Source organism: Cephus cinctus, unplaced genomic scaffold (assembly GCF_000341935.2).
Source record: "Cephus cinctus unplaced genomic scaffold, Ccin1 Ccin1_scaffold1184, whole genome shotgun sequence".
Lineage (NCBI taxonomy): Eukaryota > Metazoa > Arthropoda > Insecta > Hymenoptera > Cephidae > Cephus > Cephus cinctus.
The window spans coordinates 472,589-500,367 of NW_014333664.1; the positions used below are offsets into that span (position 1 = coordinate 472,589).

Below are 27,779 nucleotides of genomic sequence, written 5' to 3' on the forward strand. Positions count from 1 at the left end.
AAATTTTTCTATATTATTATCATATACTTAAAATCATTTATTTCAATTATCATTCCAAGGAACAAAACACACATTGACTGTATACAATGCATACCATACCATACGATTAGAACTGATTGTCATAGAAATCAAATAAAAGTTTTAATCTTTCTAATTTTCTCATCCACCTACCGCCGATACGGAGCGCTGTTGCAATTTTGATAAATGCAATTGATAAGAGCACGTATGTAAAGTGAGACCGTACCGCACTTCAATGTAATTATGTTTCACTGCAGATAACAGTTCTACAAAGGCTAAGTTCGGCCTACGCGATGAATCCAAAACTGACTTATATTTATTATAAAAGAAGATATATATATTTAAATTTGGATCTATATCATATACTGAATTTGTCACTCTTATCGAAAGTTAATTATACGATAGCACTAGGCCTACCTCTACAGAATCTTATATACCTACCACATCAAACGATCAATCAGTGTCTATTCCGTATTTAATATTTTTACCCGGCCTGATTATACCGATCGTTAAACAAACATTGAGACGTTCAATGAAGATAAACCTCACACATGTAATCAGTGACGCAACATAACAACCGTACGGAGTTATCAAATTGATCAAGTCAAAATAATCTCAACGAGCTTGCGGCACCGGTTATGTCCCATAAACGCAGTGTATGAGCAATACTCCACGCTACCAAACCCATATGCATATATACACGTAGACCCGTATACGAACCATCATCCATGGTACCACCATAGAATCACAAGCACAACATAACATAACATAACCCAATGTCACGCGCAGGACTTTACAACTCTACCATCTCGTTGCCCAACGTATCCCCCTCCATATATTCCCCGTATACTTCACGTACTAACGGAACCCGCGCATCCCCGCGTTACCGACGCAATACGCACAAGCAAATGCAAGGTCCGTTGTAATCTAGAAAATGCAATAGTATATACGCGCCAATGAATTCCCCCATGGATTTCTCTTCGATTCTTGCCGACTAGCTTATGCCTCCTGGCTAGAGACCACCTTCGTTGAACGTCCTATGAATATCCCATAGCCAATGCTTCCCATAGACTAACCAGGACAAGTTATCGTCTATCATTTTTAGCAACTGTTATATACACGAATCCTTAACCACTGTAACCTATATACGTACACTTAATTCGCGTAGATATATAATAGTATTACATATAGTATACAGGATTCTCAAAAGTGATAGCCAAATGGACATCGCGTGTATCACAACGTTCCCAAACCTTCCGTTCCCTGCCTTCGGGATGACGCTGGGATCTCGCCCGGTAATGCTGAAGAGGTACTGAACATTTGCAGGCTGCTAGCAGGTATTACTATAATGCAACTCAGGACATAAACGCGTTTACGACGCGCTGCGTTGTCATTACGCGGCCTCCGCACCGTTCGCCACTGGCTTTAACTTTATCGGCACTCCATCCCTTTGGCCTCCACGTAACACGCCCCTTTCCACCGCCTATCCATTCTATACACCCATCCCTCCGCATACCTTATCTCATACCCCCTCCCCTCAGTCGGATATAGGTATCCCTCGAAGATGCACACGTTACACGTTCAGCTTATTCTTATCTATGATCTCGAGGAAGACTCGTTATCGCGTACGTCAATCCCTCATGGACGGGTATACAAGTAATTGAAAAAAAAATTCAAAAACCATAAAAATTTTTACCCTTGCATACACCTTTTTCATATTTTCTATTTTGACGTAAATATTGCTGCTTAGGGTTTTTTTTTATCATTGTTATCAGTAATGCTTTTCGATTGAAATCAATATCTAATAATTCTCATATGCTCCGCGGCACTGTAAATCACGGTTGTATGTATTAACGTCAATTGTGAATATCCAAGTAAATATCCTTGGTCTATTTACATAGTTATGACGTATAAGAACGAAGTCGTGTCGCGTTAGTACCCAGACGGTTATTAGTACTCTGATGGTACTATAGGGTGTTTTGCGTGTACCCGATTGAATGCGTGCGCGTGAAAATACAGGAGGCGATATTAGTATTTAATATATACCGTATAACGTTTCTATATAGAATGACGTCGATACGCGCATACATACAGAAGAGAAATTCTCTCCCCCGCTCACGCATCGCAGGGTGTTGCGGCAAGGAAGGGTTTAACGATTCGCGTAGCTGCGTCGATTTACGACCCCCTAAAACACATCGAATGCGCTTTATACGTATGTAAATTAGGTCAGGCTCTCTTGCTCCAACTTTAAGCGTAGTATATATATACATCGGTATACCAAGGTATCCACTGACGTTTGCCTACGTGCGATACGCCGCCGCGCGGGTAAAACTGAACTCAAAGCGAAATTACGACATTTAGTCTATATAGACAGTGAGGTGTAGTGCAGCAACGCATAAAGCCAAGTATAGGTTATGCAGCGCCATTCGCGAACGTGAGGTGCATTGCCTGATAGGCCTCCGCAGGTTAACCACCTTGGCAGATGTTCTCAAAACATGGATATAAATATCATTGAGTGTATATTTATTTCACCATTAGTATTATTGTTATCGTCATCAATTCGTACAATTGTATTATATTGCCATTTTATCAATGCGAATGATTGCACAAGTACGGCTATTTGCTCATGAGACAATTTCTGAGTAAAAACTGATTACACTTCTAACGGAGTGCGTGAGTTTTAGGCAGTGTGTAAAAAGGCGTGGAAAATGATAAGTGCATAGGTTGATGTTGATTTGGACGAATGGAATTGTGCGTATAATTGCGTTAATGGCAAAATGTATATAGACGCATGTTGTATATATGACATATATACTACTGTATATATGTATATAGCGAATGAATAATTTCAGTGGCAAGTAAGATATCCCGGGTTTAAAGTAAGTACTTTCCTCGGAACTGCTTCGCGGTAACTTCATAGTAGGTGCCTACCTACCTACCTATCATTCCTTTATTTCGCATTCAGATTATTCCCTATAAAAGAGAATATCTCAATTCTGGCCTCGTAGTACGAAACTTGGTAGCGTCTACGGGGTAGAGTCTCTCAGGTACAACCGGTGTATTTCAATCTCTTTTTGATAAAACATAAAGCCATTTTTGGATTATGGTTATGTTCTGGGTATTAAATGGTGTCACTATATAGGTGGTGATTAAATGTTATTGCCTATACCCGAGATAAATTACAAAACGATGCTCTCAAAGAGCATGTCTCACTACTTAGCTACAATGATCGAGGAAGCTGGGATCCTGTCGGAATCCACTGATGAGGTTATGAAAGAGAAGAAATGGCACTCAAGAAATAGTTAACTATAGATAGATATGTATATGCATACAGATGACCTCTGTAACGATGTCGCTAAAATCGTTGGAAACTTTATGATCACCCTGTACAACTCGAATGGGATAGCGCTCACGGTCTAAGGCTTGAGCGCCGCTGCCTACGCAGGTTGCAGTTTGAACTATAAAACGACGTAAATTATAGCCGCGGATTGCAATATCATGAGGCTATATACGCACGTTTAATGATCGGAGCTACCGGGCAGGATGTGCGGCTAAATATTGACCGAAAACTGATGCGAAACTGGAATAGAAACGTGCGTGTAATTTTCATATTTGAAAAATAACCAGTTACTTTGTTTTGAGGTGTAAAAGAGTACATTAGGGTTGCATGATGTAGTCAAGGGTATAATGGGAATTTTATTGAATGTTAGAAAAACGGAAAAAACATTTACTTTGTGCAATTCGTGATGATTATGTGATACAGATGTGATTTGGTAATTATTGACACCCGTTAGAAAAAATTGGAAATATACGCGCTGTCGTAATTTAACGAAAGAACGTGTAAAGCAGTTCGTCCTTCGTGCCGCAAACGCATGTAACTTCTGTCGCCGATGTTTGGCCAATGTGCACAGCGCCGTTCCCTGATTTTCCGGTACTTCGTCATCCGCGATACACATGCCACGAGCGGTCGTATTGGCAATAGGCAATGCACTGTATGCCTATCTCCAGGGAGATACATATTGAATGCTTCATGAAAACAGGAAAGTTTGAAGCGAAATTTTCGAGAAAATATTGAGTTCGATTTGTAGTATTCTTTCTTCGAGAATCTTTGTAATGGACATATTCTTTGGTGAGAAATGGCGTGTGCGATCGGAGCCTTAAATTTTGAAGAGCACGCGATGACGTAGAATAGCAACATAGTAGCATGTCATTAATTAATAAAAAAAAGAACTAAACTGGACCCATTGGATGAGGCTGATTCTTGGCCAGAGGAGTAACAATAACGAGTGAGATACCTTGTGGGAGATGAGGCTTACGAATCTTGAGGTATAACGAGTGCGAGAGGGATAGATGGCCGAACGAGACTGGGAAATATATGGAAGATGCTGCGGCTACTCACGAAAAGACGAAAGAGAGTGCCGGGTTTATACTTCTGGGAAGATGCTCGTAAAGAGTCGCTTGGGCTTCTAGTGGACTCTGTTATTATCCACATAGCAGCAACTTAAAGCGGGCAGAGCCCAGAAGCGACGTCGAGCTCAGGATATAATCTCCCGTGTCGTTTCGTCCTTGTACGGGTCGATCCGTCATAAATCTAAAAGTATTTCGCGTGGATAAGCGTCCCCACGACTTTGATCAATTTTTCTCCCGGAAATACGAAAAATCATTATGGATCTTACAAACGTCTAAATTATCATTGACGAGAAGTCGTTGCATTTTGATTCCGGTGCACGTGAGGGTTCGATGGAAAAATTAAAAAAAATTTTCATTTTTGATAAACCGGTAATTAGGGTAATTAATAGGGAGTTACTCGGTCACCCAGTATCCTTGCAGTATGTTTGACCGTGTATGATACTTCTGTTAATATAGTGGCGATCACGAATAAGGACTGAAACGTGGAAGTTTAGGAAACACTTTGTAGTTTTAATCGATCCGGTCGTAAGGGCGGAAAGACTGAGGGCAACCCCTTTTCTCATCCCTTGTGTTCACTCGGGATGAGAGGAGCAGAAAGAGGATGCTAGAGGAATTGGTGGGTTTACCAAGTGAGGGAGTCACAGTTGCATAGACTGGATGAGGAAGCGTGGGGGGTGGAGACCCATATCCTAACGACTCTTACAACTTCAACCACCAGCTGGTTTGTGTTGCACCTATCCCCTTTTGTCCCACGTAGGTTGCAATATATATGTAGGTGTACCCTAGGTACCCGTATAGATATACAATTCCCTAAGCCGAAAGGTGCATGCGGTATTGCACGTGGATATTTTGCAAAATTATTCTTGTATTAAAATTAATTCATTATTTTCGCATATGGATCTTCGGAGAGTTTATTACTCGCAACTTTTTTTTCCCGACATTTATCTGCTCATTGTTTTTCATGTATGGTTACGTATTGTGATGATTGCCGAGAATGACGCGTATATGTTGGTAAGGGTATGATAAAGGATGGTGTAAAAAAAATACATTGAATACGAGAAACCCCGTAATCATGGCTGTGAGAAGTTCGCGATCGATAGGAAGCCCAGCTAATTGTAGTGGGGCCTGCCTAAATAAGTACATTAATTTACTGTCAGCTAGCGTGACGACCGCCGCAGAAGGCAAGGGTGTCAGCGCGAGGGTGTTTTACAAATCAGACCGATGCTTAAACCAAGTTGGCTATCGCCACCGGCCACAGGGATACGAACGAACGTGAGTCTAAGGGTTGAGTTATAGAAGTGAACGGAATGGGGCGATGTCGGGGAAGTTCAGGGGGAGCATTAAAACACTGAGGGTGCGGACAGTGCCAGTGGCGTAGGGTATAAGGGGTCCGGTTCAAGAACCGAGAACATCTTGGATGGCAATAAAAAAATTAACATTTTACATACGGATGGACATATTTTATATTTCAAATTTTTTTATCGCAAAATTCTATAACCCTAAAAATTGTATCTGGGGGTCCGTATTTTTACGTAGAATATAATAGGCTAGGAAATGAAATTTGAACACGAATAACCTATGAAATTTGAATAAAATTTTTTTATCACGCAAAAATATTTACCCCTTAAAATTTAACCCTTTCTTAAAAATCGTACTCTAAATATAGCCTGAGAAATGAAGTAAATAAAAGAAAAAAACGAATGTCCAGCCCGAAACATTTCTTTCGCAAAATATTATTGGATACCGGGGGTGTCTCGACGTTTGGAATATTTATCGAAGATAGTACTAAAGCCATCAGAGGGAGGCGTATTTTTCGGAGGAATTTTCCCGTTGGATGTGCAACCCCCGTATACATTGGCACGCATACACGTACCACTCCCCGTAGCTGATTTGCATCAGGGGTACGAGTTCGTTCGTGAGGGTGGCTATATTACAGAGGTCCCCCCCGTTCCACCCCCAACCCGCGGAGGCAGCTCGGACACTCATAACAATCATAATAGCGGGATCTCGCGACTAACTCGCGGCCAACCTCCGCGCATTGGCACCGCCTCCGAGTCCGCCCTCGGAATCCCCACTAGGGCGCCACGATTATCGCTGGAGGTGGTGAACAACCTTCCCGCCGCGCAACTTCAGCCACAACGCAGCCTGACTGCGAGCCGTCAAGGTACGGACAGAGTGTTCGCGTCCCTTCTGCAACCCTTTGCGACAACGTGACACCCACGCTGTCCGATCACGAGTCATTTGGATCCCGGATCATCCTGAGGGCATCCTACGATACGTGATTCCAGCATAGGGAAAAGGAGTACTAAGAATTGAAGAAACAAAGTAATTGGGAACGTCGGCTCTCCTCGAGGAAGACACGTTTCTCTCGTGCGACCTCAGAACCTAGGGACGTGACTGATAACAGGAGTTATCGCTCCGAAAGACAATTACACGTTATTGGATCGATCATCGAATCTACACCGAGCAATGGATTCGTCTTTGAAATCAATCGGGCTGTGACTTTTAACGTCCTACTGTTTATACAACAAGGTGTCATTCTGTAAACAGAAGTGTCGGGACCCAGTGTGATCTTGTGAAGTGATCGTGAAAAGAGATCGATGATCGTACAAGCCTATGAAAAACTCTGTCGAAGACTGAGACAGTCTGACAAGCAAAAGGTGATCCCTTAACAAGCATTGTGATAAAGAACGGTGATAATAATAAACGGATACTTAACTTCCTCTCCCAGTGAAAAGACTATCTGTAATGTGTACAAGTTTACAGAAAAATTCGATCCGTATAACCGGGTCGTGATAATACGTGAAAACGTGGTTCTAACGCAGAACGTTAACCAACGGATAAAAAGGTGTACTGACTGTACTGTTGGAACTGAAGAGACTGTGAGTGCATATATATATATATATATATATATATATATTTATATGTATATTAATATTGATGCAGGTGTGCAAGACAGGTGGAGCATTAGTTAATCGGCCGTAAAATAGAGCAATAAAACTCTGCGTTTGAAATTGATTAGCGTTAACATCGGGCAAGGGTGATCGGTTCTGTGAATAAAGGAGACTGGAAGTTACCATTCGGTAAAACCGTAGTGTAAAACGAAGGAAGGAAACGTCCGACTCTAATTTACTCCTAATTATTACTCGGACGTATGTATACGTACGTAATTACGGAGCACACGTGACTGCGGACACGTCAGTGTCATTCAGTTGAAATTACACAGTCAAGCAAGAGTCTCTCGCGTATCCTCGCGCTCTCTCATTATTTACCCACCCACTCAGCATAGACTCCTATCTCGATCTCGTTGTAGCCTCTACTTAAAATTTAGCGTCTCGCTCTGTCGTTATTGACATCCATTATTTTTTTCTCGCTCCGTCACTCTCGCTCCTACAAAACAATCTCCTCTCTTTCGTACCGTGAAACAACTTCTTGTCCCTGTGGATATTTTGTTTTTGTATAACCTCCACCGTCTGGCTGATTGTGCCTGCTCGTGGCGCGGTGCGCGGTCGGGACTCCCGCCGACAAATAGAATAATTAAAACCGCATTAACCATGGCAGTTATCGCTCGGACAACGAAAGAGCGCGAAACGTGAAGGAAATCGTTGGGACAATTGTCCCAATAAACTTGACCGCTACGACAACAATAATCGTGCGTGAGACATCCGTGAACGTTGCAGCGTGCGAATTACGTATGCGTATACCGATATAAGCGGTGGTCGATTTTTTTTTCATCAGTCGTAATTAAAACCTTTGCCTCTTAATCGTCCCCAATTACCCGTCATTATATGAGATAATTAAGTAAGCCGATGTAAGCGTGGATCGACTCACTCACGACTACGATACGTCTATTACGTACGGGATAGATCTTCGTATGTTTGGTGAATCGTGAAGCCTGTCACGTTCTTCGTACACGGTGTTAATGACTGTGTCGAGTGATAGAGGTATACCGATAGAAAGGTGTAGCTTCGTTACGTGAACGGAGAAAAAAAGAAGAAGTCGTGCAAGAGACGTCAATAAATAATTAAATAATCGTCGCTGACAATTGATCGAAAATTCGATATTGCTCGAGCGATCGAGAGGAACGAATTACGCGGGAGTCCCAAGCGCTGGAGACGTCTCTGCGGTGCCTCGTGACATTTTGAAAAAAAAAAAAAAAAAAAAAAAAAAAAGGAAAGAACAAAAGAAGCGAAGAAACTGAAATCACGTCGATCCAGCTTAATTACGACGAGGGAGATAAATAATAGCTATTCGCTGAACCCACATCAGAACGACGTCCCACATACATCAGTCGCTGGTCGCCTCAGGTGAGTGTCAGCCATGATTACCGTCTGCTTATTATAAGCGAGCTAATCTCGGTAATTAGGTGGGTCGTCTAAATGTGCTTAAGCGTGCGGCTCGAACTTATTTCTTTTTCGGGCGGCCGTAGACTCTACTCGAGGTTACTCTAATGGACTCTGTAATACAAAGTACTTTGTGAAAGGCGGGATAAATTACGTTTACGACAAAGGAGGACACGTAGACGCAAGAAAATGTGTGAATGACGTATAGTAGAAATATTGGGGTAATTAAAAAAAAAAAAAAAAAAGTTTGAAGAGTGGCAAGTATATGTAGTAAGGTATAGTACAGTACGTATGGAGTCATGGAGAACACCTTTTGTGTACGTAGGATATTTTGAAGATTTATTAAAAAAAAATTTTTTTACACGACTTTGAATTGTTTTCATAGCGGAATTGACTAATTTTTAATTTTTGTCCAGTCGAGTCGGCAAATACTGCTGATGAGAAGTCGCACGAATGATTATTGCACAGGTTGGCACGATTAAGTTAATCTCAGTAATTAAGAAAGTTACTTAGATGTGGCCGGGCGAGAATAGTTGAGCGAGCAACAGAGTGCGCTAGACTCATACCAAAGCCGGTGATAATTTCCTCGAGCTGCTTAGCTGCGTTCTAATAATTACCACGATAATTATGCGCGCCCGCGTATATGCTCGTATTTAATGCGACCTGGAAATGCTAATTAAAGGATTCGAGACGGTGAAATACAGTAGGTATAAGAAATGCGCCATTCGATCGGCAGCTGTTCTTACAATTGCACAATCATTGATTATGACTGTAAGTAATGATCATTAAAAAGCCTAACTCCGTGATAACGCATTAAATTATTGTGACGGCATTATCAGAATTAATTTTTTTATTTTCTTCTTTTTCTTTTGTCCAATAAACTTTATTCGCGTCTTACGTAATTCAATTTTATGCTAATATACCGTACGAGTATGTAGATCGTATCGCGATTAAATTACTGTTAATTTAATTATTTATAATAATAATGTATCTGTATGAAATTCTGCATGGTATATATGGAATACGTACCATGTGACTATAATTCGGGGTGTAAACAAGAGCACGTGTTGGCAGCGCGACTCCGTGTGCTGGCTAAGTGGGAGGGGATGCTGGGTATAGGGGTTGGAGGTGTAGGTGGAAAATCAGTGCCAGCCAGCCAGGAGGGTTAGGAAGTTCTTTGCTTGTCGCCCTGAGAGCGTCGAGTCGTTCGGTGTTCGTAGAAAGAGGGTTGGCAGGAGGGTTGGAGGAGCCAGAAACGGATGCCAGAGGAATGGAGAGTAGGGTGAGTCAACCCCAGGAGAGTGAGAATAACTACGTGGCATGCGGAAGGGAACGAGGCAGAGAGAGAGAGAAAGAAAGAAAGAGAGAGAGAGAGAGAGAGAGAGAGAGAGAGAGAGAGAGAGAGAGAGATACAGAGAGAAGTGTAGAAAGGTAGAGTAGGATACAGGAATGCCGGAGGCGGAAAACTCCAAAGGAAGTACTCGACACGCCGGGACTTCACGACGATATTGTTGGGGTAGGAACCCTCGAAAAGGGGTTACAAAAGAAAGCACCGGAGTTACCCGAACAAGCTTTTCATGAAGAGATCAATCTACAAGTAGGTTATACATCGAGGATACTTAATGATTTCCTCTTTCAACGATAAGGTATATATATATATATAATAATATATAACGTAAAAACTATATATATATGTATATATATATAGTTTTTACGTTATTTTGACAGATACAAAGTAGATGAAAATTAGTATCCATACTTGTAGAATGAATTTTCGATGCATTCGATAATTCAGTACAAATTGGCTTTGCACTTGCCTTTTTTTATCCTTCTTTTCATTGTAGCGAAAATGGTAAACAGCGTCCAAAGGATAAAAAGAAAAACTGGCTACTACCCACGCGCTGCCAGCCGCTTTATCAATATCTTTCGCAAAGTGAATTCAGGAAGCGGGAAATTTTACGTGAATTCGCGCAACCGTATCAAAGTCCGAGAGCCACGTGCAAGCTAACTGAGAGAGTCGAGAGTAAACGAGTACCGGAGCTGGCTCAGAGCTCGGGCCGAAGGTAGAAAAGGATGGACCTTACACGTTATTTTATATATAAGGCTAATTCCATCCCACGGAAACGACCCACTCGACTTCAACCCCCGAATGGCTAAAGTCGCTGTTGCGGAGGTCAAGGAAACGAATCGATGTTTTAACCCTCCTCAAATCCTTTGTAGCTTTCTCCTTTACTTTCTCCCCTTCTCTCTCTCCCCCTCTACCACTCACTCTCTGTCTTCTCTCTTCCGACCCTCATTCACCCTCCTTTCCACCCCTCCTCATTTCCCCGTGTCATCCGCGCAAGCTCGTCAACCCTCATTCGTTTCTCCATTCAGTTCCCTTTTACCCCGATTCAACCCCTACCACCGATTCGACGCTTGATAACATTTCCCTCGACAACTTACCCCTTTCGCACGCTGCCGGTTTCCGCTATAGCTTACCACGACTCACCGTCTCTCTCCCACCCGTTATACCTACCCCTTTTTCCTGGCACAATAAATTTCGCGCAATCCTTTCGTCGCGATTAAACCGATTGAATAAATATCCCTGGATCGAATCCCCACTCGGTATTAAGTCTTTTCTCTTTTTTTTTTTTTTTTACGAAAAGTAGGTAAACTCACCGTTTTACTCTGAAAACTATGTACATCAACTACACTGTGGCAAGACTGACTTTTGTACATTAACCGAATGAGATTCTTGAGTCAGTATACTTTTTTTTCCTATTTTATCGGTTTTACTTTTTTTTTTCTCTTATAAAATTCCTTCCAGTCAGACACGTAAGTAACTCTCGACGTCAGTCAGACGCAACGTCGCACGTGAACGTCTCTAACGAATTCATCCCTCGACTTGCCGTCCTCTTGTCTCGCTTGGTTAGGTAACTACGCACGTGAACTTCGTGACACCTCGAAAGGAGCAAGGGAGCTCAGGATGCGTGCGGGATCATTAATTCTAATAATTTATAAATAAAAAAAGCACGCGTCTGGCACGCACGTGCGTGCCTACCGATGGGGGATTCAGGAAGGGTTATACGCACCGGGGTACCGTAATACCAACTCGAGTGTTTTTGTACGCTCGACGCATCTAATGGACCTAATTTGCGTTTTAAAGGAGCTCGCATATACTATGAGATTATCAAGGATCTTTTTTAGTACACCCTGACCCATTCGTATAAGGGCTAATCCTGATTTTTTTTTTTTTTAATTCCTATTAAGCCCCGTTCCATCGGCATAACGTACAGTCGTTACGATGTAGGTTTATCACAGGGCATACACTGGCTAATAATTCTTGACTTTTCGATTTCCAAGAATCAAACGTTCTGCCTGTTATTTACTGCGATCTGGTTTATTGCTTCTTTCTACGGACGTCATATACCCTGCTGATCGCACATTAAATTCACTTCGGGTCTTCGACTCTCCTGGGATATACGTGCGCGAACGTATAGACGCGTTTATCGATAATTTCGAAGACTAAGGTTTATCGTATCTAGTATAAAAAAAAGAATTACCCCCCGTCATATGATTCATTTCTTATTTTGGACAGATGGCGTGATTTCGATGTCTCAGCGTGAGCGCCCGTGGCCGTTTAGTCGGTACAGTACGTAAATACATCCTCAGCAGGGGGTGCCATTATAATGGTGCATGTGCGGTTAAGTTCTATTTGTGGTAATTCGGGGTTTAATGCACTCGCCCATACTTTACTCTTTCACGAACTTTCTTCATTTAGTCAGAGCAGAGCCAGGCGCATGCCGGGTTTCACGCTTCGCGTCCAATCTAATTACAGTTGGCGGAGGAGCTTCGAAGAAATTGAAATATTTTTCCTTACACCCCCCGAGAGCCACGAGGCGGGATTAGGTCGAAGGGAGTTCTCTTTATCTTTCACGTGATCGTATGGAAAAATATTCAGGAACATATCGTTAGAATCCTGGGACATGAGTAACGCATAGGGATACATAGTCAGTGCATTGTGTCTGTTACTCGTGCATTCTATTTAAAATTGGAAAATAAAATTATCAGCGAGAAAACTAGTTTTGCATCGCAGTTGGCATCCCTGGAGAGACTATTTGCTATTTAATGAAGATTTTCTGAGCCTTGATTTACTAACAACCCCCCCGCTATACATACGTTCACCAATTATAATTACGCCCACGCTCTCGTACACACTAGTGTCAACTGATTCTCCTTCTTCTTTTTTTCCACGTATTTTCTCTCTCTTTCTACCTCTCACGTATATACACACTGGTTATAATAGAAACGGCACTACAGCAAGCAGCTCTCGACTTAATCCTTACGTTTCGTGACTTGGAACAAAGCCCCGTGGATTTCTGACAGAATGGTATCGCATGAAACGGCCATTACCTGTACTATACTTAGGCCCTCGCCCATGATGCACCACGTGTACCCGGTGGCCTGCAGAGACAAATTTTCTATACGTGTTTCCAAGCTCATTCCTTTTTCTCTCTCTTTTTCTTCCTTTTTACTTTTCTTCCTTCCACTTGGTACCCCGTCCCTTCTCTTTGGCCCTCCCCACCACTCTCCGTCTTACTCTCCCTCTCCCTCGCTCTTGCTCCCTTCTCCTATTCTCCATAACGTACGTATAATGCCCACGACAAAGCAGCGATTATGGTGCGTTTAAACCGCTCGATTGATTACGTGTCCTGAAAGAACCGCTCCCGTAGTACAATGTCGCGGTGGGCGGTTAGCCAACTGGTCCCGCTGGGATCGTTTATTGGCAGTGTTTCGAGTAGCAGGGAAGTCCCGGATCTGGAGTACAGCACTCCTGTACCATGGACCTTTCGTCAGGAGAGAAAAGAATGAAATAGAAAAACTTGATGCATAATTGTTCCCTTAATAAAGAATTTGCGGTTATTCCACGTGCGTCGGAATACGAGCTGACTTTTGATAATCTACCGTTTGACGTTACCATGGTATATGTATATACTTCTAATGGTATTCGATGCAGTTACATGCATTTGATGCGTACAAGGTACGCGCCTGAAATAACGATAGATAAGGGGACTAGAAAGAATGCACGACTACGCTCCTGACGGTTTAATAGACCGAAAGTATCTCGATTCGTGTTCGACGCAATACGTGTGCCTGAATTGGCGCTGTATATGGTATACGTTACTATGACGCGAGAGCACGAAGGTATATAGATATATTGGTAAGGGCATTAAAATCAGACGTCTATATTAACTATGGCGTGTAAGAAACGACGTGCGTTTTGCGCCGAGCGCCATACGGCTGCGATTATGCTCGCGCACGGTTATTTATAGGGCTTTCCCGGCGGTTCGGCGGTGGCCGCGAAGTGGCCGGCCTAAAATTGTTTAAAGCGCCACTCCGCGATTGGCTTCGTAAATTGCAGCTACCTAGAACGAGCCCGAGGGCACACGGGGTGCTGCGAATGCCGCTGGAGCAGAGACGGGGACTGTCTGTGTTTCTTTCTTGCAGAATGTCAGGGAGGACCCCGTGCATCTAGGGCCCTGGGGCAGACGGGGAAGAAAAAAAAAGGATGTTACGGCCGAGAAACGGGCTGGCCAGAGGCGTCGCTTCTAAACTATACCTTATCCGTATACCAGCCTCTATATACTGTAATAAGCTGCGATCTGAGAACGGTGTTGTTCTATGTAATATCCATGTGTGAGTGCCGCACCCGGCCTCCTCCCTTCACTCTTTCCACCTATTTACCATCCCTTTACCTTCCGCCACGGCCCTCTCGCCATCCCTATATATATCGTTATATTATCCATATAGCAGCCCATGGCAGCCCATAGCGCTTGCAATTACAAGCTGGTCAACATATAATTATCCCCAATGACCATAAATTACCGGATTTTTATGCGCAACATTCTTAATTACCCTTTGAATTAACATCAATCAACCCCCTTAATTACATGCTGCCTTCTCGCGAGGGTGAACCACGTCGCGGAGCGAGGGTGGGGGTAGGGCCTGATTCTTGGATATAACCCAACCACGATAATGTGAAATGGAGATGCGCGCGACTGGGGTAATATCAGGAGTGGTGAGGAGTAATTAAAAAAAATTGTTTAATTATCTTCCCGGCCAATGGCCGAGCATCGGATGAATTTTTATTTGACGCTTTACGTCCTTCTACGGGAAAACTTGGCTGATGGGATTTGCCTGAATCTTTCTTTAATTTAATCGAAATACGCTACGGGATTATTCCTACTGGATTCATGGGAGAGTTTGTCCAACGCCGTTCAGTACTGACAGCTCGTTTACGAACGCCTCAATGGCCGCGGACAAGCCGCAAGTGGTTCTCGCATTAATTGCACCGTGCAATTGCAAGCTGCCCGCTTAGTCCACATCTATTCAATGTGTTCAATGATCAATTAGATTGTCGAGTCATGACTCTGTAGTATTCTGTGCGAATCGGTCACTCGTTAGAGTTAAAATATTTCGACGGTATAGCAATCGGCATTCAACCGAGTAAGATCGTGCAGATCGAAAAATTTTCAGAGTGAATTTAATTTTTTCCAAAAATCATGTAATCCGAAATCGTGTAAAAATTTTTTCATGTCTGTGAAAACGGAAGATACATTTTTCAAGGTATATATTGTATCCCATCGACGTAGGGATATTGGGAATTATTGCATAGAAAAAATAAAATCCAGACGTCTAAGGATGCCTTTGTCGTAATGTCAAATTTATGGATAACAATCGGCCTATTCTTCTGCGCAACCAACAATTATCCAAAAGGAAGTCGATATAATCGCCAGGAATAAGCGAGCCGCGTTCTCGCCGGACACCCGATGCTTATAGCAGCGTCTAGTAATTTGGGGAGAGGGGCCACAGCCAGTGGCTTCTAGACGCGCAATTAAGACCACGGCTATTGCTAACGTAAATTAATGACTTGTAATGACGTTGGCGATGGCAGTTCGAGAGGACACGGCACAGGCTGCTCAAAAGTGGTACGATGGCGATGCGTGTACATAAAACTAGGAATGACTCCAGCGCGAAAAAAGCAAGACGATCCTTTCTTCGGTGTCGAAAGAAGTTTCTAAATTTAAAAATAACCCACCGACTCTTCTTACCCGTCGAAATAAGGCGAGAATATATACCGGGCGGAATGTTAATTTCGTCAGTGGATAAATCATCGCGGCTAGAGAGACTTTAGAATTTGCTTCCAACATACGGATATACGTACGCATGTAACGTTCATTCGTGTAAACCTGGCTGTGCCGAAGCTACACGATGTGTGAGTCATCATAGCTAGAAGAAGTGTTATTTTTTTCTTCTGTCTTTTTTCTCCTTCATAACAAAAAAGTTAAGATATCACTAACCGATTATTAAATATCCGGCTGGACGTGGTGTGCTTTGCCAATTGCTATTATGATTTGGGAGACATCCGTAAATAATCGTAGCCCTGCCATCGTCTGACACATACGTATTACTTGTTTTCGAAATGCTTCTATTTTCGAGAAATCGCAGATTCTTGCTTTAACTTACCAAGAGACCGCCTATTAATTTTGATGGGAAAACTTTTTTTTTAATAAAATGGAAATTACAGCAATCTTTCATTTCTTGGTTTATACCCTGTAGACGGCTTGGGTATGTGTATATTGCCGTATGTGGCTTATACGTATCCTCGGGCAAGTATTGTATGAAATTCAGAGAAATTTTAAAAAAATTGTGATACTTTGGAATTACTCAGTAGGCCTATATATGTCTATGGGTAAAATTTTTAATTCCAGCGGCACGCGGAGTTTCTTTTAATGATCTATCCAGCCGTTCGTCATATAGCGAGAGAGACAGAGAGTCTTTAAAAAATAAAGTTTTGGACTCGGGCCAGCGCAAAAATAGAAGCAGATGTTGTTAGTTGCGTTTCGAACATGACGCCCGGAGATCGCGACTGCCGTGAAGAACGTGGAGAGGGGGTAAGGGTACATGCGCGCATAGGAGCAACAAGGAAAACGGTCGCGAGCGGATAAAGAGAGTCAGTGAGAAAAATGAGAATATCAAAGTATAGCAGAGTAAAAAGCAAGTGAGAGAGAGAGAGAGAGAGAGAGAGAGAGGGAGAGAGAGAGAGAGAGATGGAAGAAGAAGAAAAAGAAACAGAAAACACAAGTATCCAGACGGTAGACTCGGCGTTATTTCATTGCCCTTGAATTCTAACTAACAGAGCGCTTAGATAAAAATAATTACCGGGATAAATGTGAGATGCGTTCAGCCCAGAGTTTTATATAGTGCGTGTACCGTACCAAAGCGCCCAGAAGCGCAAACGTTACAGCGAGCAGGAGAAAAGCTTCGCTTTTGAAGTTCAAAGCTTAACGATGGTTTCGTCTAATTTTTCTGTGTCTGCATTCCCAGGGCGACGTCATCCTTTCTCGCTTCTATGAATTATTTGCCCCGTCGTTTCTCTTCGTCTGTCATTAGCTATTCGCAGGTGTACCAATATTTGAAAGTAAAAAGAAAACATTATACTGTCAACAGACTACGTGTCTCTGGGATGCTTGGCTGACATGGCGGAGGGCTCGGCCGAGGAGGAACAAAGCAGCACGGCCGCACCAGCTTCGCCACCGGCCGATTTGCGCACCCTGAGCACACAGCTGTCCTCGTACAAGAGACAGCGTCACCAGCATCGGCAGCATCTCTATCAGCATCCCAAGATACAGAGGCGACATCCCAATATGTTGGCCACGGCTCTTCCACCTAGACACAGTCACAGCATGCTGGTGCATCAGGTCGACATGGAAAAGGACGGGGACGCGTCCTGCGACGTGCCACTCAATCTGAAGAGCGAGGTGAGTCTGATAACTGTTTATGCTCTAAATTGATAATAAGGAATTGATTAATGATTAATAAAAACTATGTCGCTTACGATTAAATAATTTTCATACAATTTAGGATAACGCTGCTGAAAAAAAATGTTTATCATTGACAACGATATTCTACCGTGGTAAATCTTTGCGATTATAGGTTTACGCGATATTCGCAAAGAATCATTAAATTCAGATGCCAATGGACCACTCCGACGTATCTATATGTATATTGTATATCCATGTGGATATACCAATCGTAAGCGCCCTTTCGTAATCTCGATTAGGGTGAGGATTTAAAAAATTTTCTTCTAATCAACAATTAATTGACCTGTCAAATGTATATACGTAACTACGTCTCGACCTTAATCGGACGTTGTTCATTGTCTTGTACTCTCTTTAGTATATCCACGACGAACTGTATACGATTAACATACAGAAAGACGCGGCCCGAGTTCTTTACAACGAGATGACCAGGGGTCAACGTTCGACTTATTTAGTTCTCGATGATTGCGTAATGACACTTTGAATTTCACAGAGAGACGTGACTTCGATCAGACAAAACACTGTTCCTGGTACGTTACATCCTTGTGGTCGCTGACACCAGCGCCGATAATAAATCCTCACTAATTAACTTGACGCTATTACTCGACTGCCATGGCTCGCAAGGGACGCTCACGACGGATCGTACGGCAGTCGAAAACAAGATAAGACTACGATCAGGATCAATGATCTTTCAGTCATTTTTCCTACGGCCGGAGGAGAAATACTGGTGGAAATCCTTTGGACAAAGTATAACGTTCAATCGTCCTGTTTGCCGTGCCGCTTACCGTTTTCGCTTTCCTTTTTTTTTTCTCTTCTTCTCCCAGCATATAAAGTACCGTAGCGTAAGTGGAATATCGGATAAGGACGTTGCTTGCACATCGGACTAAAGTCCTGGCAGACTGACCGGCTGGAAGGGAGGTATACTTTTTCTGTGATCTGAATACTTTTTAAAACGCGAGTCAAGCAGGTAGACAAATATATATATATATATAAGTTACAGTGATGGCACTGACGTTTAAGAAAGATCTAGTCTCGCTGCAAAGCGACGAGCGTCGCGACGACCTTCGTCGGCAATAAATTATTGTTCCCGTTGGACGTCGCTGGGCAATTGCGCTCGGTCGCGATACGCGCGCGACTGGCGATGACCGTTTGGCGTAGTCGACGATCCGCAATGACGATCGCGATTCAATGATCGGAACTCGTGACGCACTTCGCGTCTCTGCTACCAGATGGATGATCATAGACGGGGCTCTGAAGTCCCCTGTAAATCGGCCTCCTCCATCCGTTCGACTCGTTTGTCCCTTGTCCATCCATTACGCTATTATCCTTTTGGCAAACACAGAATCTCGTCGTTCCACGTATCGGTCCACGCATGGACTTACCACCCATTTTTCGCATACGTGCTTCTATTAGCTGTCTGTCTCTGCGTACGTGGCGCCATTATAGTTTTAGCGGAGAAGGACGAAAGTAATTTACGTCCGGCTGTCCAAGTCACTTGCTAATACTTGGCTTTCGAGACTCTTGTATATCTGTATATAGGAGATACGGGATGGCTGCTTTTTCTTGTCTTTCCAATACGTCGCGGTTTATTAGGTTATTAACGTTTGGGATTGTACGGGGATAATTTATTGTATAACAGGTCGCTTGTATGATTAGTCGATTATTATTTACACGCGGTAATGCCGGAACTTAGTGAATTCCGATGAATGATGATTTTCCGAGAACATCCACTTTTCCTCTACCGCGATACGTGTGTGCGTTCAATGACCATAAATTAGCTGGACTTTGCGCGCGTGCACTTAATGATTCCTTGAATTCCCATTAGTCATTCGTTTTAATTGAAGTCCGGAGTGTTCGATACTTAAGATCATTCTTCATTACGGCCGAGCGATGTTGTGAAAATTGTGTGGGGAAATTTATAATTTTATTTAATTTTTAATGCATAGGTATATGCGTGTATATGGCTTGTAACGCGAAGTCAGTCCGAGGCCTTCTGCATTCCTATATACATAAGTGTATCTGTCAAGAATCGATTGAAGGCAAACGATCGTGCAGAGCGCTTATTGTGTCCCAGTAATGCAGCGATACAGCGCGCTGTATCGCGCTATAGTGTGGTATAGGTACAGGGACACAGTACTGATCCCGTGAACGCAGGATCTCATTACTACGGGAGCTCATTTCAGCCAGTCAATTGCATTTCGATCGGGTTTCATGATTAAGATTATATTGCCGTTGTCGTCGTCGCGGGGCGATTCGGTGGCTGCTGGTTGGCTGTAGGCAGCGGAGGGTCCGCGAGAAAGTATGTCTTCGTAGAGAAAGGGAGAGCTAGGTGCGTGGTTGAAAAAAAAAGGGAGACGGAGAGACGCAGGTAAATGGCGGCTTTTGTCGCACCTCCGTCGTTACATGGAGGTTGGCAAGATCGACCCTAAGGACTCGGGTTACTTTTATCGGCGCGCTTAATTTTTGTTTGCACACGAGGTAATGACATTTCTTGCAAGTTGGTAATGCCCGGCGTACGGTTCCACCATGGGATTGACTTCTTTTTATAATTCTCGATTTAACCCGTGACCTAACCTTACCTTCAACTTGGGGCTGCCCGGATACATGTGTTTCTTAACGATCCTCCTCTTACTCTTCGGACACTTTCCATTGCGTGCTTCGTAATTATATCGATCGGTGGACGGACTGATAAAAGCTGCGGATGACAAGTAGCTGAGAAATAGAAAATCCACGGGACGTGGACCGGACGGATTTCTCAGATAAAAAGGTAATATTCGATTTGCGAACGAGTTATCAATTCAGCTGTGAATTTTTCGTTATTTTCATTGTTATCTGGTTTGTTCCATTTTTTTCCTTCGTTTTGGATTTTTTTTTCAATTTTTGAATTTCGACCAAATTTTTTTGGTTTTAGTTTAATCCCTTTACCTCAACGTTTCCGTGTCTCCCCGCGTCTAACTATCTCAGCGAAATTCCGTGATTGATGAAATATTTATCGATAGATTAATCTGAGAGATCGGCGGATGGCTTACGCAATCACGGGTGTCCCTTTGTACGATTAGATATAAAAATATTATTTCAATCTGCCGTCCTACGTGCGCGAGTGATCAATGCTCGGGCGGTACGTGTGTATTCATACATCAATAGATCGGGTATTTTTCCATTAGATTGAAACTTGATTAAATTGAAAATCTGTCAATTTAGGAAAAAGCATCCGACAGCTTATATTGACGTTGGGCATTATACGCGGTAACCAACGAGCCAGGACTTCCGGTCTGGCAACTCGTCTAGATAACCTCTCACCGTGACATCGCTGCTACTAGTACCGCTATTCATTTTTTTCTTCCATCTTTTTTCCTCGCACGCGTTAAAATCTTTTTTTTTTTCCTTTTCATTGTTCATACCGATTCGAGAATCGTCCGATTAGAAGTTTCTTACCTTTGCGCGATTTTTTTTTTCGGTCGTCGATCACAGGTTTCACAGAAATACGTGAAATCACGTCTTTGCGGCAAAAATCCTGTAATTTCCACATAGTGAAAGGCCACTGACCATAATCGAGCGTAACGTGCTAACACATATGACAATTAAGTTGCATTCCATCTGGTATACGGATGTCGTGCGTTACCTGCCCGCGCCTTAATTTAATTTCAGTTTGTTTCTCAACGATATTCCGAGAATCCATTTGGAAATCGGTGATTAAATGTCGCCTCCCTTGATACGGCTGGAGGTGCCGTTGCAGCGGAGCACGTCAATTACGTCGTCTCGCACGCGCGCTACAATTATAAGAATCCTCCAGTGACTACGATACGTCGACCATGAGAAATTCTTCGTTCCTTCACGCGCGACAATGTCCTATTGAATAATTTTTTTTTCGTTCGTTCCTCGAGAATATTTTCATTGAAACACATCGACTCGCACTCCCACTAGGATATCCACGAGATATTTAGCCAATCAACGTTACGATTTATTGCGTACGGTACCACGCGTTAATTTATATAATTAAAATATTCCTTGTATCGACAGGGTGTCTCAGTAGTAGCCATTCCTTGGGATGCGTTTCAAGCGTTTGGATTAGGTTTGTAAAGGAGGACCAAAGTAGCCCCAGGGTATATGGCATAAGGATATACCTATATATATGTGCACAGTGTAAAACACGAGATGGGGTGTAAGGGTGGCAGGGCGAGTCTCGTCCTTTTCTCGGCAAAAGCTGGATGTTCGTGCACACAACGTGAGAACTCCCCGGCGGTGCCAAATAACGATGTTGAATCTCATAAACAACGAGACAAGACAAATACCCAGTGGCCGGCGGTTCCTGGTATGCGCGGAGTGGACAGAGTCCAGTCCGTTCCACTACCTACTCACCCTCCGGGGATGAGAGACTCTGCTGGTAATTTCACGGTGTCTTGCATCCCTGAGCCTCTCCTTCTCCCACAATCCATTCACTGTATTTCACCGATCCCACATTATGAGCACCACTCTCGGCGCATTAATTATACGGGACAGCCGAGGATGATGCGCGATATCTAAAATAGCACTTTGCAATCCATTCCAGATTTTCGTCCCCTTCTCTCTTAACCCTCATAATAATTTCTACATCAAGCCGACTTCACGGAGTATTTTTCTGTCTCGGGTTAATGCGAATTCGCGAAAAGTATACGGAGAGTATTGTTACTGGCTGGTGGGTCCAGTACCAAGGGGTGGTTTACGGTATACATATAGACATACGGGCAATGAACGGGGTTCAGTAGCAAGTACCTAATCGATCCAGGACCCTGAGGGAATTAAGGATGACCAGTGCTCGTCGTACAGGGATCGCGTCGCGGATAGTAAAATGTCGCGCGGAATCGCCGGAAGAAGCTAGTTTCGGCTAATTCAATTCGAGAACGTAGGAAGGGTTTGGTCTCATGCCGGGCTGTAAATTTGCGTAAAGTCCCTCGCGACCCCGTCGGATGGACACTCCGACAAATTACCTCGACGACTTGGACCCTTGGCAGCTTTTTCTTATTCGACTGGTAAGGGTCCCCCCTTCGAAATCGTAAATCAAATTATCCGGAGAGATTAGATTTCTGTTTGGCTTCGTCCGAGTTCGGACATGGATTTGCCGAGGGTAAGGGAGCAGCACCAGTTTCAGGTCCGAACTGTCTCTCTTATGCCCGCTTCTACGTTATCCGTCTCACTCGCACTCGCTGATACTCCGTACGTCTATCCTCTCGACTATCCCTTGCTCCGGTTCCTTGCTCGCGCTGGTGTGCACTGCAAGGTCCAACATTAGTTAACGATTAATCAAGGTGCTTGTAGCTCAACATATATCATTAAACTAGTTAGCGAAGTAGGGTCGACCAAGTGTGCTGACCACTGGCTCCCTCGACTCCCCCGTAACAATTCCCCTCGCCCCTTACGGCGCACCCTCGCCCACCCAGAACTCGGTCCTCCGTACCCTCTGGCGACGTGCTCACGTACCGAACTAAACTCTTAGAGGTCCGAACCCGAGTTCACACTCGTTCCCGGCTACACCCGCTTCTGAGCTGCCTATCGAATCCCTTGTTAACGGGCTAGAGAGGGACCACGTGCGCGCCAGTCCGCGTTACCCGACTCCACCGTGGATGAATTTAACCATCTCTTACTAATTGCACATTACCACCCTCATTGGGACTCCCCGGCGATCGTTAGACGCCACTTTGCCAGGAACAGCCTTGAGAATGAGGTAGTATACACGGGGTTCTTACTGATAACGCCGAGAATCCAGTATCACGCGCCGATAACGTCTCTTACGTATAATTAGTATAACGCACGTTAGTTTACTTTCGTTCTTCATCGCGGGCACTAATTAACACCGGGCGCCATCATTTATCAGTAGTGCATCCACCGGTTTACTTGACCACATATTCTGGAACTACTAACGAACCCACCTACCACCCCGTGCGGTGTGGCCCCTGTCTCTTCTGGTACAGTTACTTCCTGCTACGTCCCGAATCAACCCTTAAAACCTTCACGAAATCCATGGATCAGTATCTCACCGGACACCGGCTCATGGGCAAGTCCAGGAGCCTAAGCGTATATACATACCGGAATACCTCATGTAATTCGAAAGCGTCGTCAGGGTGGGCCAGCTGGAGGAGGCTAGAGACCTCCTCCACTCACCCGCTAGGCTCCCCTTATAAATCCTGCAGGACTCCTACAGGCACTAATGTACGACTGTTTGCGGGTATAACTTGGCCCCGACACGAAGGATAGGGGATGGTGTTTCCAGTACATGCTAAGCCGGGACTAAAAGCTCGCCAGACCGAGCCATTCCTCACTGCCCCAGAGACTTACACCTTGGCGCGTGCTTGTCTTTGCTTCTTATCCCTGAGCAAATGTGGTCACCTCGCTGAGGGTTCTTGAATTTATCGATGGATGTATATCGCGGGGGGTGTAGCCCATCTATCCTTCGTTCGATATTTCGAGCGGCAGGATTCATGAGTACAAATAAGCCCTTTTGCCAAGAAGTTTACTGGTACGGTCAGGCAGTCGTAGCGTGGATCCGCCGTGTCTTCTACTTGTCCGAGCGCAAACGTCAGAATCCAGAGAAACACGAGCCTGGTGTATATATATATATATATACATACACTATAGTATATATATATATACTACAGAGACTGCTAATTCCGATAGCAAGTTATTTCCCAAAGTTATTTGACCACCACTGCTGGTCCAGGGAGATGGTATTAAATCCCTTCGTACTCTGCTGAATCCACCCCTCCCAATCGTCTCACTATGCTACGGACAGTCTTGTACCCTGGTACAGGACTCGGAGCGGACTAGGCACCAGTGTCCGGCGGTGTCGTCGGCAAACGTTTGCTCGACAAACAAACTCAACTCTGCCTCTGCTCTACCACTGCGCTACTCAGTTTTACTGTAAACGAGATGGTCAGCCTAAGTACGACGAGTAGGGGTGTTTCCGTATGGGGTAGGTGGAGCCATGCAAGTAGACGCGAAAACTGTATGAACAGAGAAATTCTCTATGAAATGATCGGGGTGTTTGAGTATCGATCAATATTTGCACGTTATAGTCTTTATAACTGAATTCCAACAGAGTGGCTCGAGATTTAACGATTTAGACAGGATTGATAATTTTTTTTTTCGCCATTTTATCATTCATACGCCAATCGAGGTCCGAAACAGTAGGTATGGATAGTCAAAGTACTACCCTTATAGCACGCGTTAAACCAGTCAAAAGTTTGAACGTTACAGAGGAGAAACAGTGTGTCGTCTCATAGTATCGTAGAGCAAGACGTTATTTACCATAGGAAAACCCTCTGGTTGCCTCGTCCCAGAAGGACCAAAGGAAACGACGTGGCATCGGCGGTGCTGCGCATATACCTACCTAACTACCTATACTGACCATCGCGAACCCCCAAGAATAAGATAATCCTTGAGCACACACACCGAGAGTCGGTATTAATGTTTGCCCTGATATCTGTAAATAGCCATTACCGGTATCTCCGGTCCAAGTAGCGTGTATACCTATCTGCTCGGGGCTTACGCCATGTTTGAATATTAGTTGGCCACTGGGATTCACGTTTACGGTCCTCGTACGCTGCGTGTAAAACGATACCTGTCAAATTTTTTATTTTCATAAGCTCACTCCGTCTCACGGCGTTACAGCGTAAAATAAGAACGGTGACGATTGGTTAATTGAAAAAAATATATAATCTTACCCATAATTCACATTGGACTTTTATCTATCTGTCTATAATGCTTAGTCTATATGGTACAGTCTCCACCAACGAGCCACTTCGGCCACTGCAACCATTCAATGCAGAACGTAACGCAGTGGTGAGCGATGACACACTGGCATTACCCAGGATGACAGACTGGCTGGTTTCATCCTCTCTCGCGTGTGGACATCGCGGTTAACTGACGCGGCATATTTACATTGTGTGCTAGTGCAATTAAGCCGAGCGGCGCACGTGGCATGGCCCCTGGAAATTCCATTGGCGTTTAACTCTTCGCCAACAGGGAGTAAGGGATACGTTGATACACGGTACATCGGTAGTAGGTCATTCTTTAACCGTGTCATTTTTCAATTCTTTTTCGTTAACCGTAAAAGATAATTCAGCTAAGGTGTTTTCCGTGGTATCGTGTTCGTGGTATAACCGGTGAAAGAGGACGAGTGAAAGATATATATATACTATATATATATATACAGAAACACGTAAGGCTGTTCCGCATTACGAGTCGAGTCTCTCGAGCAATGTCGCGCGTTGCTCTACTCCAAGTCTTTTGCTATAACGAAACGACTTCCATGCTCGCTGCCACGAGTCGGCACGAGTTATTCCCGTATCCGTAACGAACCGCGAGAAATATCGTAGCCGGCTTGTTCCGCCTTTAAACACTCGGACCCTATGGGGAATAACTTATGGCGTTCCTCCACTCCAGTATATGTATACGCGTGTACGTATAGATACATACGTATATGCACCGTAAGAGCTAACTAAACTCCAAGAGGCTCTGACGTCAAGTACTCGGTTATCGTGTAAACTCATGCCATGAGAGTTATTACGATATTTTATGTACGGCGGTCTATGGTCTATTGTCTTGTGTGTATGTATAACTGATAAATTAATACAATTTAAACTCTATCCTCCCACTTCACGTGCCCCTCGCACATAGTCGGGAAATGTTCTCGCAATGAAGACGCTTCAACTTCCGAGGAAACGATAGCACGGGACACCCAACCCAACCTATTACGTTACTCAACTATCTCGTATGCCTACGTTTACTCGCTATCTTCACGATTCAATCTTTTATTAGCATCCCGTTGGAAGCCATTTCGTGGCCCTTTCTCCAGCGTTGCCTCCCCGTCCATTCCTCTTACCTATTCCGAACATCCTTCGTTACGCCTAGATATATCCTAACCTCGACTACTGCCAGTTTCTCTCTAGTACGTACCCGGTACTAGGCACTTCGGTACCTTCCCAGCCCTACTCACTCTTACCTTGTCTTTCCCTATGCGCCTTCGTATATCTACCTACCTACGGCGAACGCGCTCCGTGAACCGGAGCCCACGGAGTAGCAGAAGTGCGTATTTACGAGCCTTCCCGTCCATAAAGCAACCTCGCGCCTGATTTTGATACATTCTCCGTGCAGAACGCTATCTCACTGGCGAATACGACCTCTATGTTGTAGAGCCATACACTCCGTGTATTTATGGAGATGTTATGCGAAACGCTCGGTAGTTTTGTTTCGACGTTATAGTTGGGTTATATATCGTTAACTTTGAGAAATTCGTCGCTGACTGCAGTATCGATGCGCTTAAAACGCGGAATAACGGGGCTTTGATTTAGTCGCGCGGATAAGGATTTCTTTAGATGTATACCTTATATGAGAATCAATGGTGAGGGTTGCGTGTATGGATTTGTTGGTTTTTGAAAAATATTTTTCGTCGCCGGGAGAACGTGAAAATATTCACTGACCTGCTTTGCCTTTATTGCCTGGCTGCTATATGGGAATATATGTATGGGAAATGCGAGAAGGGTGATTCTACATGTGGAGTGTACCGTGGTCTATGGGGATAGGGATACGTATATTGGCTGAGGGTGGCTATATCTATATATAATAGTATGTAATATCTATCCGTGAATATATGTATATATGACGTAATCACAATATTATGCTGAAATTGGAAGGGCCGAATTTTCCATATCTATTTTAATGGCTTCTGGGATTTCGACGGGTTTGCGTCAAGTATTAAGTTATAGATTTTTTTCAGTTTTCTCGTTTTTTCTCTTTTGTTCGTTTCCCTTCTTTCGCCGGTATTCTCCGCGGGGCCTATGCTTTTGTTCTTTATCACTGACTGTATCTGCGTACAGAAGTACAAAGAAAAAGCATCGTTTTCCTATGATCCCGAAAGTCGAAAGTGTACCTTCGTCTGAGAAATTGAAGCTTTCAGTTTGAGGACAACGTGAAATTGATTGCGCGACCGCGCCCCGCTTTCAGTTCGACTGCGGCCAAAGTAGGTACTGCGGGAGGACGCGTAAATAAAGGGAATGCCTAATTATCGCGGCCGACGTGGCCCGAGGCTTTTCAAACTTCACGAATAAAACCCTTCCCGCGCTTTCGCCATTTGCCGCCCTTGCTACGGCCGCCATACTTACCCTCCCCC

General features: G+C 43.9%; 1 protein-coding gene across 8 annotated transcripts in view; it reads left to right on the forward strand.

Moving 5' to 3' along the window:
• Window positions 1-6,577: 6,577 nt before the first annotated feature.
• Window positions 6,578-27,779, forward strand: part of LOC107272536 (POU domain, class 6, transcription factor 1) — an 85,654-nt gene continuing 64,452 nt past the window's right edge. For 6 of the 8 annotated variants that reach the window (XM_015749775.2, XM_015749776.2, XM_015749777.2 and 3 more), the window contains exons 1-2: window positions 6,578-8,735; window positions 17,265-17,575. In XM_015749775.2, coding sequence (XP_015605261.1) covers window positions 17,294-17,575 — 282 coding nt within the window. In that variant the 5' untranslated portion in view covers window positions 6,578-8,735; window positions 17,265-17,293. Of the gene's footprint in view, window positions 8,736-10,322; window positions 10,418-17,264; window positions 17,576-27,779 lie in introns of those variants that run through there. The other 2 variants (XM_025089835.1, XM_025089836.1) reach the window with 2 other exon arrangements.